General features: G+C 45.2%; 1 protein-coding gene across 2 annotated transcripts in view; it reads right to left on the bottom strand.

Moving 5' to 3' along the window:
* Positions 1-11,672: 11,672 nt before the first annotated feature.
* Positions 11,673-16,497, bottom strand: part of mrasa (muscle RAS oncogene homolog a) — a 35,555-nt gene continuing 30,730 nt past the window's right edge. For both annotated transcript variants that reach the window (XM_039755293.1, XM_039755294.1), the window contains exons 4-6: positions 15,236-15,335; positions 13,655-13,734; positions 11,673-12,518 (exon numbers count right to left, since the gene is read on the bottom strand). In XM_039755293.1, coding sequence (XP_039611227.1) covers positions 12,419-12,518; positions 13,655-13,734; positions 15,236-15,335 — 280 coding nt within the window. In that variant the 3' untranslated portion in view covers positions 11,673-12,418. The remainder of the gene's footprint in view (positions 12,519-13,654; positions 13,735-15,235; positions 15,336-16,497) is intronic.

The following is a 16,497-nucleotide window of genomic DNA, read 5'->3' as shown; positions in this document are numbered from 1 at the left end:
GTTGGCTGGGATTGGCTCCAGCAGACCCCCGTGACTCTGTGTTTGGATTCAACGGGTTGGAAAATGGATGGATGGATGAACAAATCCTCAATACAGTATAAAAATAAACATTTTTCAAGTACGGAGCAGAATTTAACAGTAGATGATATCCCATAATATGATTTGGATTTGTTTAGAGTCCTGGAGACCTCGTTCATCAAGCTGCCTGCCCCATTGGCCATTCCATGGCTGAAACAGTGCTGGGCCAGCCAATCCAATGAAAGGACCCCTCTACCCTACAATTCCTGCGATCCTCCATCAGGGGTGACTTTACCTTAGGCAGGCAAAAACAACTTGGCATGTGGGCTGTGGCACCAAGTGGCACATTTGAGTACCGAGAAGAAAAACAGAATAGGTGAGCGTCAGTAACAAATTCTAACTATCATATTACTTCTGTTTTAGTGCTAATGACTAACAACAGAGATGCAGTCTGTACAGTTAATCAGCAGCTCTAGTCAGGGTGTGCTAAACTGAAGTAGCGAGTCTTAAAAGCTGAGACCGAAGGGGCATCTCTTATAGTAGCAGGCCGACCAGTCCACAGTTTAGGGGGTCCTGTAACTAAAAGCTCGACCTCCCACTGTTATTTTATTAAACCTTGGAATCATAAGCAGACCGGCATCTTCAGATCTTAGACAGACAGACAGATAGATAGATAGATAGATAGATAGATAGATAGATAGATAGATAGATAGATAGATAGATAGATAGATAGATAGATAGATAGATAGATAGATAGATAGATAGATACTTTATTAAGCCCAAGAGGAAATTCACAAATGTGCACTCTGGTTTGTAAGTCATGATAAGTTCAGACAAGTAAGCCGGACCTTTGCCATTTAATGTTTTATATGCAAAACATGCAGTTTCAATTGGATTTTGTTATACGTCTTTATCTGGCATATAGGATTCCATTTATCTGGATTACAGAAATCAAAGCACATTCAAGTGGAATCTCTGGAAAAAAAAGTTGTCACTTATGGAGAAAGGTGACATTGCTGTGCAGTTGAGATTAAACAAATGATTGAAGAAATGAGTCTGACTTATTGCCGCCAATGCGAACCGAGGTTTTACGAAGACCAAATAACCCGCAGCGGCTGGTCTGGTATCCCATACCCCCGAGCCACAGGGCCGTGTGCCTTTAAACCGACAGACTTTAACAATGAAACATAAAGTTGAGTATATGCTGTGTGCCAAATAAAAAGAAGCTGTTCAAAAAGTTATAACACGCATTTATAAGCCTAATGCACACCTACATTACATTGAGCTAACTAAACAGCCCAATAAACGCTATTGTCTTGCTCTTAATGTAAACCACTCGTTTTAGTCCAATAATAATGCTTAAAGTAAAGATAACAACATCATGCTTGATTAACACTTACATTTTTTTTGTTAAGAGGTAAAGGCAGAACATTCATTAATACTGCATACACAACAATGGCCAGCAGAGGTCGCCAAAAGACTCAAACATTGAACTCTGGCCTGGGAAGAACACAGCATGTCGGGAAAGGCGGCGAAGACCATCGCGAAACAGCAGATTCCTGCTTTTATTCCCAAAGTGCAAAGCTCTGCCGCCAATCAGCAGACACATCGAATAAAAAAGCGTAATCCATCCAAATGCCGATGTTTGTTTGTATTTATATCACATAAAATACAGGCTAATAATTTTGCTCTATTCATCTACTAATAATAGCACGTACTACATCGTTCACAAACAACCATTTGGGTTGTGATATTAATTTTGTAGTGCCGTTCATATAGTAACTATCATTTATATATTGCTTTTTCTATCTATCTTCAGCGCTTTCATATTTTCTGTTTTATAGTGACTTTCATATTGTGTATCTATCTTTAATATCTAATCTGCTATTCTTGCCTACTTGTCTATATAATGTATATAGTACCTTTCCTATTCATTTATTGACCTATTTAATCTACAGAGTGTAATTCTATTATATAGTGCCTTTCATATTAATTTATTGATCTATGTAATTTATAATGTGCTATTCCTATTTCCTTTCGTCTCCTCCTTCAATTCCTATCTATTATATAATGCCTTTCTTATCTATCTTTTAAACAATAGTTCTCCTGCCTGTCTATCTAATTAATATATGACTGTTCTTTTTAATTTTTCTATATAATGTATAGTGCCTCTCTTAATTATTTATTTATTTATTGATCTATGTCATTTTATAGAGTTCTATTCCTATCTATTATATAATGTCTTTCCTATCTATCTGTTAAATAGTACCTCTTCTGTCTGTCTATATAATTAATATGCTGCTATTCTTGCCGATTTGTCTCCATAATATACTAGCAGCAGCCCCCGGCCTTACCCCGGCAAGTCATTTCAAGTTCGGTTCCTTTTTGTCCTTCTGTCAGCTCAGGTGTTTTACTTTCTGTGAGACACTAGGTGGCACTGTCGTTCAAACTGCAGGAAAAAAAAACCCAAAACAATTCAAAAGTACCCCCCTTGGCAAAATTCTGGCTTTCAAAGTAGTGTAGGGTCTCCTCCTGACAAAGAGGGATAAGTTTGCAAAATGTTATTGAGATTGGACCGATGGCGTGGAATTGTATAAAGAACAAACACACAAACACACACATTCGCTTTATGTATTAGATAGCGCCTTTCCTGTGTATCTCTACATCTGTATAATTCAAAGAGTGCTATTCCTATCTATTATATAGTGCCTTTCTTTATCTATCTCTCTATCTATCTCTCTATCTATCTATCTATCTATCTATCTATCTATCTATCTATCTATCTATCTATCTATCTATTATATAGTGCCTTTCATATTCACCTATGTATTTATCAAATATTTTTAAAGCCTAGTTTTAAAAATCGTAAAGCCGGCTGCAGAAAGGCACTATGGTGGCAGAGCCGTAGCGCACTGGCAGCCTTTGGCATGAAGGTCACAATAACAACTCACCTCCTGGCCGTGCATTAAATCACACGTTTCAAGCTGCTTGGATGTGGAGAAGGAATGCTGGAGTTTTTTTTTTTTGTTATGTGGATTTTGTATGTAATTGTTGTAATTGCTGTGAAGACCACCGCATAGGGAAACGTCAGAGGATGGGGAGCTCAAAGTGGGACTGTGAAAGATCAGTGGTAGAAAAGCCCCTCGATGCTGAAAGGAAGAGTGGAGAAGGCGCCAGCAGGTGGCAGCCTCGAGCAGCCAGAGCTGAGATGCGCCCACCTGCAGAGTTTCAGCACCATACGTCACCGCAGGTCTATGCCAGCAGCTAAGCGGTGGAGGTGACGTCACTGCGTGTTGTCACGCATGCGTGTCCGAGGCTCCCTTTAGGTATGTGGTATCCCGTTGATGGGGGGTGGGGGTTGCGCTGTCGCTAACGCTTTGTTCTTCTTTTCTCGAAGAGAGAAACTGCCCAATGAGGACACTTAGCCCCGCCCCTTCTGTCTCGCATGCTATAAGAAGCCCGGCTGCCCAGTCAGAGGGGTCTGTTTATCAAGCTGAGCAGACCACCCGACGGAGCTCCCATGAAGGACCCTATATTATTTTGTGACGGCAGTATGAGCCAGTGGAGTTTCTTTTTGTTTTGCCCCCTGATTGCTGTTTATTTAAGTTAGAGGATTTTATTAAACGGGATGGCCCAGGTGGTGTGCCAGCTATTCTGCGCCGTTGTGACCTGTCACTACTACACCTGGTCACAATGCCTGGACCAGCATAGGTTGGCACCAATCAAACTGAGTGACTCGCTAACCCCACTAACCCCTAATACAAGCACCTAACCCCCCTGATCTTAGCTGTTTGTACCACACGCCATCCACTGCGGCCCCTAATGTTAACTTCTGTTCTGAAACTGCTGCTGCAAACCTCCGGTGTGACATGTGATGGTTGGGGTCAGCTCCAGAGTTTTTTTGCTGCCCCAGGCTAAGTTGTAAAGGACGCACCCACCACCCCATTTGCTTTGAGTGGCATCGACAGTGCCAGGCCTGTCCATAGAAACCTAGAGAGAAGAAAGAGGAGCCAGAACTGCGGATGGCAAAGTACGGCGGGCATGGAGGCAAAATAGTGCAGTTACACTTTGAGGACACGAGAGGCGAGTTTGGCAGCCGATTGAAAACAAAGTAATAAAACAAAAGCAGAGCAGACGGGAAGGATGAGCTCGCTGTCACCTCCAAGAAAGTGAAGCCGCCGTGGATCACCGGGTAATCCGGCATTGTGAGCTGCTAAGTATGCGGCTTCACTTGTTTAACCAGTGCTGGGCGGGCAGCTTATCTGATTCACAGTTTCGGGCGTCGCGCCCCTCTCGAGTGACTTTGTGTTTACGTCTCGAATTACAGAACGGTCACTTGGAGACAAGCGGTCAGGCTGTGGCCCGTGTACAGCTGGGGCAATTTCTTTGGGGTCCTCCTCCTACGTTCTGAAGACTTGTGTGCCGTCTAAATGAGCCCCTGGGGTGTTGAGCAGCTTGTCCTTCAGGGTCAACGTTGCTGTGGTCTCTCCATCTGCACAAGATAAGACCCCATCTGATGGCGTATGCAGCACAACCCTCGGTCCAGCCTTCAGTCATCTCACCTCTGGACCACTGCAACCCTTTGTGCCACCAAGCCGCTGTAGATGACTCAACACTCAGTGGCACGTCTGGTGTTCAGATCAGCACACTGGCACCCTATGGCAGCTGTCACACAGGGTGCATTGGAGGGTCTCCTCACAGGCTCTGGTGAGGAATGTCATAACACTCCGGCACAGTAGGGGGCGCCATTGCTAACGTTGTCATCTCCTTCTCTCTCTCCACAGTGCCGTGAATCCGCCCAATGGGGGCAACAACTGACTCCGCCCCTTTTAGTTCACACTCCATGAAAGCTCGGGCGAGAGGTGCCCGCTGGATGGAGCTCCTGAGAAACAGACTAATCCTTATGGGCTAACCAGCTGGTTTATTTACTTTATTTTGCCCAGATATTTGGTGGGCTAGTAAATCCAAGGGAGTTTACTTTTGTGGGACTTGAAATCATTAAGCAGGGAAACCCAGTTGGCACCCCAGGTATTCATTCCTTTTTGTGGATACTGCACCTGGTCACACAGTGCATGTTAAGTTTAAATCCCTGATGCGTGTCTACAGAGTGGTCAACTGGTCAGCACCTACGTATATGAAGATGCTAAAGGGGTCCTCTGCTCCTCCTCGGGCCCTCAGGTCTGCGGGGTATCAAATCTCAATTCAGACTCTTTTCATGTGAAGCTCCTGGCATCCCACCCAGTATGAACCCTGCTTCCTATCTCAGCAAGGAGGCTGGCATGGCATGCCAACATGGATGGAGTGCCATCCCAACAGGTTTGGGCAGAAGACCATTCCAGAGCTGGGAGGCCAGTATAATGGAAGGACCACAGGACACAGCCTTTCAAGAATATGTACTCCCCCAATACTCTAGGTGGCAGTGCTCCTGGTACAGTGCATCCATGCACACATTTGCAGGGAATGCTGGGACATGTAGTCCCATTGGACAACCCAGCTTAGTCATATGGTGCTTCTTGGGGGGACTGCAGGGAAGGAATGTCTCTACTTTGAGAGGCTTCTACCTCATCTAGAAGTACAACCTTCAGACAATGTCCTGGCACTGGCAAAGGGGGGCAGGGAGAGTCAGGAGAGGGGAAGGAGAACATTTACCTGGGCAGGAGTAGACGAAAAAAGGAGAAAAGAAAATAAAAGAAGAGAAATGTGATTGTGAAGAGCCTTTGACAAAGGTAGTTGGTGAAAAACAATTTTATTTGAACCTGGGACAGTTGAATTTGTAGTTGTGTCTGGGGTTTTGGACTCTCAGACGCCCCCTGCAGGCCACTATACCTATCCATATATACAGTATTTTTTATACAGTATAGCATAACCATCCATCCTTCAAATCGACTTATCCTATAAACCACATAAATAACTGCTATGTTTTATGACAGAGAAATTATTAATGCTAATATTAATAATAATACAGGCAGTATTTGTGATGCACCATCTGTTGGAATGACAACTGCAATGCATATGTCTCTGTAATATGCCATTGGTGTGGGATTTGTAAAAGCAGTGTTAATGTTTTTAATGCACCATCTGTTAAAATTGCTAATGCAATACATTTTATTACTATAAATGTTTATAATGCACCATCTGTTGGAATGATAAGTGCACTGCATATGTCTCTTATTACCATATATGCCATTTAGTATGGCATTTGTAAAAGCAGCGTTAATGTTTGTGGTGTGCCTTCTGTTGGAATGATAAATGCAATGCAATTCATTGCTATGTCTATGATGCACCACCTGTTGGAATGCTATATGTCTATATTATATGCCATTTGGTGTAGCATTCGTTAAAGCAGTGTTAATATTTGATGTGCCCTCTGTTAGAATTGCTAATGCAATACATTTTATTACAGTAAATGTTTGTGAGGCACCATCTGTTGGAGTAACAAATACAATGCATATGTCTCTGTTATATGCCATTTTGTGTGGGATTTGTTAAAAAAACAGTTTATTATATTGGTTATTATATTTGTGTTTATACATTTTGTAAATAAAAATATTCAGCTCTAAAATCCATCCATTTTCAAAATCCACTACTCCAGGGCACAGTTACAGAAAAGCTGGAGCCCATCCCAGCAGGCACTGGCTATAAGACAGGCACAATCCCTGGGCAGGACCCCAGTCCACTGCTGGGCAAACACACACATCAGGGGTCAATCCAAATGGTCTGATGCCAGACTGATGCTGGCACTATTATCCCAGTGTCCGACTGATTTTGTGTGACGTGAAAGGTGTGCGGGTACGAGTTGTCTGCCATGCATTAATGCCAGACCCTCTGGGTGCCAGGCTGTTTGAGCTTGTTCCTGTCATGTTTATGTAGCATTGTTGTGTGTGCCATCAGTTTTAATGTGGTTGAATACGTTACTATTGGCACTATAGCAGAGAATTAGAAATGACAAAAAAGTAAATTACACGTATGGGCCACCATCAGCCAGTTAGGCCGACAGTCCTATCCCACAGCCCCGGGTCCGACTACGTCATCCTCCAATAATCCAGCCTAACGTTCAAACTGCTGAATGAGAGTGAGCCCCTCGGCTGCCGTCTGGGACTTGTTAAGAAGCAACACTCTGTGGGAGACGCTTCGTCTGCTGTTTCTAGCTGCGTGCCAAGGCACCGCGGTCAGCTGGTCGTGGGAATCGTTTCTGTCGGAAGTTCGAGAGCCCCACTCTTGTAGCAGGAGGTGAGAAAGTCAGGCCTGGACGCCTTCATGCTTGGATTTTCTGTCCTCCTACTCCTCCTCCTCCTCCTCCAGGCTGTCGACTGTTTATTCAACAGAAAGTTCAGAAGATGATCCATCGTCCAAACCCGCTTATCCAGAGCAGGGCAGCAGAAGCCAATCCAGCAATCATCAGGCACAAGGCAGGAACCATTGCTGGACGGGGTGCCAGTCAGTCATAGGGTGAACACTCACACACACACCCAGATTGGCCATTTTAGCATCACCAATCCACCTAACCTGCATGTCCTTGGACTGTAGGAGGAAACCCACACAGACACAAGGAGGACATGAGACCTCCACACTGGGAGAGCCCAGAGCTTGAACCCCAATCACTAAACTGAAAGGCAACAGCAGCATCTTGCCACCCGTCACGGCATGATATTCCAAAGAACTGAGGGCAAGAGAGGACCTCATTGTCAGCATAACGGCGTATGTAGACAAAATAGAACTCCACTCACATAACAACTGGGCACAAGATTTGAACCCAGGACCCCGGGTTTGTGAGCCAGATGCGCTACTTCGCCTTGTTAACACAGCATAACATTCTCACATCTGTTTAAATCAAGTCAATGTTACAAGGGGACCAGAGCTCAGCCCAGCAGCAGTGGGCACAAGGTTGGCACCAGCCACAGACAGGGCACCGGTTTACCACAGGGCAAGGAAAGGCAAAGAGGCCAGAAGTGAAGAGTGAAGGCTGAAACAGTCCGGTGAAGTGAACTGAGCAAGGGGTGGCGTCAGAAATTCCACTGGGGGGGGATTCAGGAAACGATTAGGTGGGCAAGCCATTTTTAAAATCAGAATTTTTTTGTGGACCAGGAGGGCAAGTTCAAGGACAGGAAGAATATCCACCTGGGAGATTAGAGCAGCTCAGTTCATTGATGACCGTTCGAATGTCTGGGGGGCTTCAAGTTTAAAGCAGCTCGATTCATTGCTGTATCCCCCCTTGGAAGCAAGCAGCTCAGTTGATTGACGATTGATCCACGCAACAGTCCCGGACTTACAAAAATCACATAGAAGCCTTTGGTGGGCCCTGAGTTCTCAATAGGGATGGCCGGTGCCCCTGTAGCTTCACCCCCTGGGGTGAACAGGAAGCCCAGGAGGTTTAGGTTTGGATGTTTGCAGCTCTTATGTTGTTGTTCTTCTCTTTTGTTCTTTTGGTCCTCATAGGGATGACACACTAGGTCCCCCTACAGGCCGCAGTGTCACGGTGCTAGTAAAATGAGACCAATGCCCGTGTTTATCAAGCGTCTCAGAATTAATCCTAGGAATTGCGCCAGGATACGACGTGTCCTACACCCACTCCCAGCATGGAGCATTGAGGCGGCCATGTTCAAGAATGGGTGACGTCACAATTCGTGGTGCCCCCTGCTGCAGATTGGTGCTCACGGTGACATTTAGTAGTTTTGTGATACCGGCAAAAGAGGGGGGAATCCCATCAAAAACCCCGGCTGAATACAAATAGGGCCATCTCGATTCTTGATAAAATAAGAGATTTATTATTCCAAAAATGTTCTTAAAATACATAAAGCTTCCAAGAGCAAAAAGGAGCTTCCAACAAGTGAACAAATCTGCACTCTGAGAGAGAAAAAAAAAAAACACGAGAGACCTTTATATTTTTGGTTTTTCATTCATTTAATGGTGGAAAAATTCAATAAATACGCCATCATCTCCAGTGCATTTTAAAAATACATAAAACAAGAACGTGTCCGAATGAACCGCCTAATATAAAACAGACACTCCATCATCTGGAGGGAAACGAATGTCATCAGCTCACAGACACCAGGGCCCATGGGGGGGGGGTGCCACCCCCTACTGGCCGGTCCGCTGCCTTCATCCATGATTTGTCCCAAGGTTGGCGTCCTTCAGGGTGTCTCGTGACATTCAAGATTTCTAAGAAATCGCCTCAAAGCAGAAGGCAACTTTCAGTCACTTTTTGAAGAACCTTATAGATAACGGTGGGAGAATTCAGACCCTTTATCCCCCCCAACAGCCCCCGACAAAGACCTTCCAAAATAAAAAGAAGAGAGAGAGAGAGGTGTCGGAATCGAGAGTTACAACCAAAGTCACAAAACGCTGGGCACACCTCCATCGGGCGGGCACGTCTTAGAGAGGGTGGTCTTCTGTGTTTTGTTTTGAACGAGTGGGCTACACGCTGGATGCCTTCCAGTATTTGACACAAAGTCTCAAGTCCCACGCCGGCTGCTGGAATGAATCCTGACCTCCATATTTTCTTTTTCTTTCATTCCTAACACAAACAGGCTCTCCGACTCCGCCATTTCTTCTTCTCTATTATTTTTTCATTTTCAGTCCTCGCTCGTCGTGTTCTTCTTCACGTTTTAAACGCAGACAAGATGGCAGAGCACACCTCATTCTGAGTTCACCAAAAGTGGGGTCTGACAAAGCCAAGTCAACCCTCACGTTCTCCTGAAAAAATGATAGAACACTGGATTCAATAGTTTGGAGCTCTAGAACATTCTACGAGAATGAAAGCCCAAGGTCCACTTATGAGGGAGGGCCCGTGACGGGGGGCCAGGCACCTAAATCATGACGGGGGGCCTTCATAATATCCAAGGATTTTAAACCGGCCTGAAGTGCTCAATATGGCTTAGTGGCTAAGGCATTCGTTGCTGGTTGAATTCTGTGTGACCCCGAGTAAGTCACGTAGCCCACTTGTTGTTAAACTGCACTTGAAGAGTTAGAAAGTGCGTCGGCACCGACTGCGTCCACTTCTCTGTACTTTCGTTTTTAAGCCTGGAGTGCAATGCAGCGGGGCTTCGCAAGTTCAGTCCTAGGAGACCCCACTGTGGCTGCAGGTTTTTGTCCCAACCAACTGCTTCTTCTAATTGGACTCTCTACTAAGTTAAAGAAAGAGTTTGGTGTTTTTCAAGTCAAAGTTATTTCTTCACAATTGTAGCGCCTATGAATTTACCACAAGAAGTTGCGTTCTAAAGTGAAGGGCATCTACCTTAATAAAAGGACAAGCGCCTGTGCGTCCATCTGGAAACTACAGTATGTCTCTACAATTCCAACAAATGGTGCATCACAGATGTCCACCTTAATTAAAAGGACAAGTGTCTGTGTGTCCATCCGGAAACTACAGTATGTCTCTGCCATTCCAACAAAGGGTGCATCAGAGATGTCCACCTTAATGTAAGGGTAAGTGCCTGTGCATCTGTGTGTCCATCCGGTAACAGTATGTCCTTACAGTTCCAACAAATGGTGTATCACAGATATCCACCTTAATAAAGGGCAAGTGTCTGTGTGTCTGCACATCTTTGTGTCCACCCGGTTACTATGTCTGCCATTCCAACAAATGGTGCATCACAGATATCTACCTTAATAATAGGACAGGTGTCAGTGTTTCCATTCGGTTACCAAGTCTCTGCCATTCCAACAAAGGGTGCATCACAAACATCCATCTTAATGAAAGGACAACTGTCTGTGCATCTGTGTGTCCATCCGGTTGCTATGTCTCTGTTATTCCAACACATGGTGCATTACAAACATCTGTAGTTATAAAATGCATTGTATTTGTCATTCCAACAGGCTGTTTTTTTACAAATCCCACACTAAATGGCATATCACAGAGACATATGCATTGTATTTGTTATTCCAACAGGTGGCGCAACACATAAACATTTGTAGCAATGCTTTTTATTATAAGAACTTTTTGTGATGCACCATCCATTGGCATGACAGATGCAATGCATTTTACTGCTGTACGGATTACATAGATGGTGCACTGCAAATGTTAATGCCGAGGCCTACATTGATTACTCACATTCAGTGTCATTTGTCCATGTTGTCTGCTCTGCTTGTCACTTATTGTCACCATCGGAATAAAATAAAGGGAGCAGGCAACACAAATACGAGAATTAAATGAAAATGACAAAGCAGAGTTAAACATTTAAAATATGGTGAAAAAATACAAATATTTCTCATATATAGTTTTCTAAATGCAAAATATGTGGGGGACCAAACAGCTAAGTGACCAGCGAGACAGATTGGGGTACTGGTTGGAACAAAAGCCTACAGCCACCTGATGGCCCCCATGACTGAACCTGAGGACCCCCTGAGATACGCCATCACGTTACTGACCGCCTGTTCTGCAGCTTTAAAAAACAGAAATGAACTTGAGAAAGGCGCTATATGCCATCCAGGGTCATTGGTTCGATTCTGTTCCACTTTGAGATACCAGACTGTGGTCTGCCCTCCGTCAAGAATCCATTCATTAGCTCAGGTATCCCAACATCCGTTAATGTCAAGTGGTCCGTCGGTGCAAAGCCTTTCTCCTGAGGAGGAAGAGGACAGACTTAGTCGCTCATATGTCGCCACGATGAAGGGATGGAGGATGCAAATGCGGAAATGTGAGGGGACATTGTGTGGGAGTGCGGACCCCTCCAAAGAATGGATAAAGGAGAAAGTGAGTGTGGAAGAAGTGATTGATCCCCTTAGTGGAATAGCACAAGCCACCTTCCTGCCATGGTGACATGTTGGCATTGTGGGCTGCTGTTCTTTTTTATGAACATCCCTGAAGAAGACTCCACCAGCGGTTAATGTCGTTACGCATTCCATGGTGATGAAGACGCTGGCCGGCTAATTGCAAAACGGTGGAGTAAGTGAGGATCAACAGACTGAGGGTCATCCATCCTCTTGAACCTTCTTCACAAATGGTTCACCTCATTGAATGGACCACCCCAATACGGGCGTGGAAAAAGTCAGCATTCATTTGACATAAAGCCCCCCAATCCCGACAGTGTCTGACTACCGCTTACGAACAGCCGTGGAGCTCCAGTAGGAGGAACCGTGGAAAAGGCATATGGATATGGTGAGGAGTTTCATCAGCCACACCAAGGGTGGTCCTTCATCTTTAAACAGCCTCATTAGAGGTCACCGGAGCTCAAGACGCCATTTTTCTTTTTTTTTTTTTTCAAACGTTCTTTAAGGGTCTCCTTCACGTTGCTCCATTCTGTCTGTCTTTTGAGGGCAGAGAGTCTTGTGTCTCCTGGGGGGGAGCAGTCACCAGGAATAAACCTTAATAAAAACACATCACAACGGCGGGGGTCCTACCCAGCCCGCGTTGTCTCCTTTGTTCACGGGTGTCCGTCACCTTCTATCCCGCGGAGGTCTGTCACAAGATGACGCAGTGCAGTTTGTGCGAGCCCGTCGTCCTGTCTCCGCGCCACTTGGTCTTCTTTTTCTTTTTTTGGCTCTTTTCTGGTATCTGTTGCCTAGGAAAAGAGAAGACAAATCAGGGTCTCCATATTTACCAAGGAATGGCAGGGAAGGAAAGCGGTGCTAACTGGCACCAAAATATCAGGGGGGCACAGACTTAGTCATAGCAGTAGAAGGATGGGCATCTTATCAAAAGTTCCTAATTTAGGAGACGACTCCGAACTCCAGCAGGATTTAGGAGAGCCCATGAGCTGTCCTGAATGAGTTAGACGTGAATAAGGTGGTCTCGCAAAGGTCTGCCTCTTGTATCTTCTGGCCTAGCTGGGGGCTTTCATCAGAAGTGGGATCAAGCCCACTGGAACATTCGACATTGTTTCTGTAACTCGATGAAAGTTATACGAGTGGGGTGGTTGGCCTCACGCTGAGCCCCCCTACCTGGTGCTGAATTGCGTTTGTCCTCCAGCCTGAAACCTGCCCAGCTTGGCTGAACCTGCCAGGGGGCAAAAGCCCACCGATATATGGTGGTTCTCAGGGGTCATCAACAAGGTAATGGTGGCAATCTGACAGTCCAAAGAGTACCGTCTGAGGACGGAGGTCAGGCCCTCCAGCCGCCATGTCAAGCCCGTTCTGGCTCTGAAAGCTGGCGTGTCGTAAAGGGGGGACATGCCTTCCACAACGGGAGGTCTGTCATATCTTCTGGCCCGAGTAGATCTCTAATGAAGACCCTGTGGTCATAATCTAGCCTCTGACATGTAAAAAGGCGTTGGGTCAGCCTCCTGTATGATTGGAAAGTGGCTAAAAATGTGAAGATTTGTTGAGACAAGAGTCCAAAACGACACGGAGCTTATGGTACAGACACGGTGGTATTAAAGTCGGGTTGTGATGTGTATGTGATGTTTACATGAAGTCACATGGTGATGAGGAAAGTGCGCCCGGGCCTGGAACATTAATGTGCAGTGTGAGTGCAAGCCAGTGGGCAAGTAGGGCAATCGCACTCGGGCACATGACACAACAGACGGGCGTAGTGGGAGACCACCCTAGACCACCGTCTAGGAAAATCTTTTGACAAAATTACAAAAAATATATCTTTAAAAACAAAACAAACTCAAAAATCACAGTCCAGAACGTCTCCATTATTTGTAACTACTGGGAAAGCTCGGGGTCACACCGCGGCGGGGCTGAAAAGCCTTACCTAATTACCCGTACGAGGTCGTGAAATGCTTTGTCCACATTAAGCGGTGGGTCCTTGGCACTTGTTTCTATGTAAGGAATCTGCAAAAGAAAAACAGAAACAAAACCAAAGAATAAGAAAGATGGAAATCGAAAGAGCTCCAGGAGTTGGCACGATAACTGGCAAGCGAGCAAGCGCAGGGCCAATGACAGTGCCAATGATGGTGTTATGGCAGAGGTGACAAAGGCCTAAACACACACAAAAACCATATGGCCTAAAACCTCAAAAAAAAAAAAAAAAACACAAAGGCAGGCCTGAAAAGAGAAAGCCCTAGAAAGAGAAAGGATAACCTCTGAAACCTCTGGCCTAAAAAACAAATAAAACCTTTCTACTTATTCCGGTTAAGCAAAAGAATCCCAACAGACGGAAAATTCTAATAGAACTAAACCCCAAACAAAACTCAGTACAAAAATATTCCAAAGAAAACTAAACCCCAAAATACAGAAATGGAGTTTTAGCCAAGGCAAAATAGTTGTGAGGCCTCCACACGAAGCCATCCAAGCTCTCCAGGTTCTTCACTGGTCTGACCAGTAAAGGCTCAGCTTCATTACCCGCTGGCTTCTGCTGGTTTAGGCCCACAAATGAGGAGCAGGCAAAACAACTAGAAATACAGCATAAAACCCCTCAAGGGGAGGGATAAACGTAAACCCATGGCTTCTATTGAAAAGGACAGATAAGAATCTTTTCAAACCGACAATATGTTTGCAAAATGAGCTAAAAGAGGCACATCAAATACCAGAGTGTGATCTCAGTGATTTGGACCTTGGCATGAACGTTGGTACCAGATGGGCTGGTTTGAATATTTCTAGAACTGCTGATCTCCATGGATTTCCACACACAACTCAGAATGGTGCAAAAAAACCAGACAATGTCCACTGAGTGGCAGTTCTGTTCATGAGAGAGGTCAGAGGAGAGAGGTCAGAGTGGGTCGAGCTGACAGAAAGGCTACTCTACCTCAGATGACCACTCTGCCCAACTGTGGGGAGCAGGGAAAGACATCTCAGAATGGGCCACACGTTAAACCTTGAGGCCGATGGGCTACAACAGCTGAAGACCACGTCAGGCTTCACTCCTGTCAGTCAAGGTGAGGCTGCAGTGGGCACAAGTTAACCAAAACTGGGCAAGTGTAGCCTGGTCTGAAGAATCTCGGTTTCTGCTGAGGCACCACCAGCATGAACCCATGCATCCAAACTGCCAAGTGTCAACGGTCCAGGTTGGCGCCAGTGGTGGGATAAATGTGTGGGGAATGTTTTCTTGGCACCCTGTGGGCACATTAATACCATTCAATTGCTATTGAATTGAATACTGGTGTCATGAACTAGAAGTCCCAAAGCATGTAAATCACAAAATGACTTCCAAAAATGCCCAGTGGGGGGGATTTCCCATCAAACCCTGGGCAGATATAAGGGCAAACACAGGATCTTCATAAAATACCCACACTGCCCCATTCCATTGTGAAGCTGTGAAGAAGCTGGCAGCAAACAAAGTCCTCCGGCGCCGAATTGAGAACACCAGGGGGCGCCATCACCAACTCATACTTACGTTGTATTTAGCTGCCATTTCTTTGCCCTGTTCACTTGAAACTTTGCGTAAGTGCACCAGGTCTACTTTGTTCGCCACGAGGATCATTGGAAAAGATTCCCTAAATGACAAAAAAAAAAAATGAAGTCATTGGGCATATTAATACAAAAATATAATTTCTGTACCACACACTGCATAAGCATACAGTACTTTAGATCTAGACATTATGTATACTGTATCTATATATAGTTTTTCCCAGGCATGTGGTACCAGCCTGGAGCGAAAGGGGGCGCTGCTGCTAACTCTTTTGTCTTCCTCCATAGTGTAAAGAAACCTCCCAATGAGGGTAACCAACTCTACCCCTTCTGGTCCCCAGGCCATAAAAACACAACCACCCAGGAGGAGACACCACTTCTTACCCCAGTGAGTGGGGTCTTTAGTTATTGTGGCCACGTTATTCTGGTGGCAGCAGTTCTTGTTTCAATTTGCACAACATCAGACGTTGGTTTTTGTTTAAATCATTAAGTAAACGGAGACGGCAAAGATGGCAGGCACCATAAAATGCATCCTTATTGAAGCCTGTCATTCCCTCGGACCACCACAATGTATTACTATTAATTACTTAGCTGAGGCCTTTCTCCAAAGCGTCTTACAACTTTTGAGACACAGTTAGTTCCATTTCTTTTGTTTTTCCAGTTGGAGCCCAGGCAGGTCACGTGACTGGCTTGTGGTGTCAGTAGTGGGATTTGAACCCACAGCCTCAGGGTTTGAAGTCCAAAGTTATTTTATTCAGTTATTTATTTATAATTCTATTAATGATTTCTGAATATTTATAAAGTCATGCATTGTCGGCATTCCTTTATATTCAGAGAGCTAAGCGACTAGACGCTTCATTACATATTGTATTGTACACCAGTAGGGGGCGTGCCAGCCACCCAACCCGACACAGGCAGACGCAGGAGGCACACTGATAAAAAACACAAATTTCTTCATTTTTCTTCACTTTGTGGGAAACGCCTTCCTCAATTCCCACAGACACAGCATAGTCTCAAGCACATGACAATGTGTTATTTGTATGCGACGAATGAAATTTGATCTGACGTACTTATCATATCATGTACACAAGTATCTGCTGTATGGGACGGCCGGCAGCCCAACCCAGCCGGGACACCCAAGACATGGAAGGATGGGGGAAAGCAGCACCTTTAGGGCACTGCCCCCCACCAGAACACTAGATGGCAGCTCCCCTGGGTTGCAGCAGTGCCCCGCAGTCCCGCAGGGCA

The sequence above is a fragment of the Polypterus senegalus genome, chromosome 6, assembly GCF_016835505.1.
Source record: "Polypterus senegalus isolate Bchr_013 chromosome 6, ASM1683550v1, whole genome shotgun sequence".
NCBI classification, from domain to species: Eukaryota; Metazoa; Chordata; class Cladistia; order Polypteriformes; family Polypteridae; genus Polypterus; species Polypterus senegalus.
The sequence above is the reverse complement of the archived record's forward strand: the minus strand, read 5'-3'. Positions and strand labels throughout refer to the sequence as shown.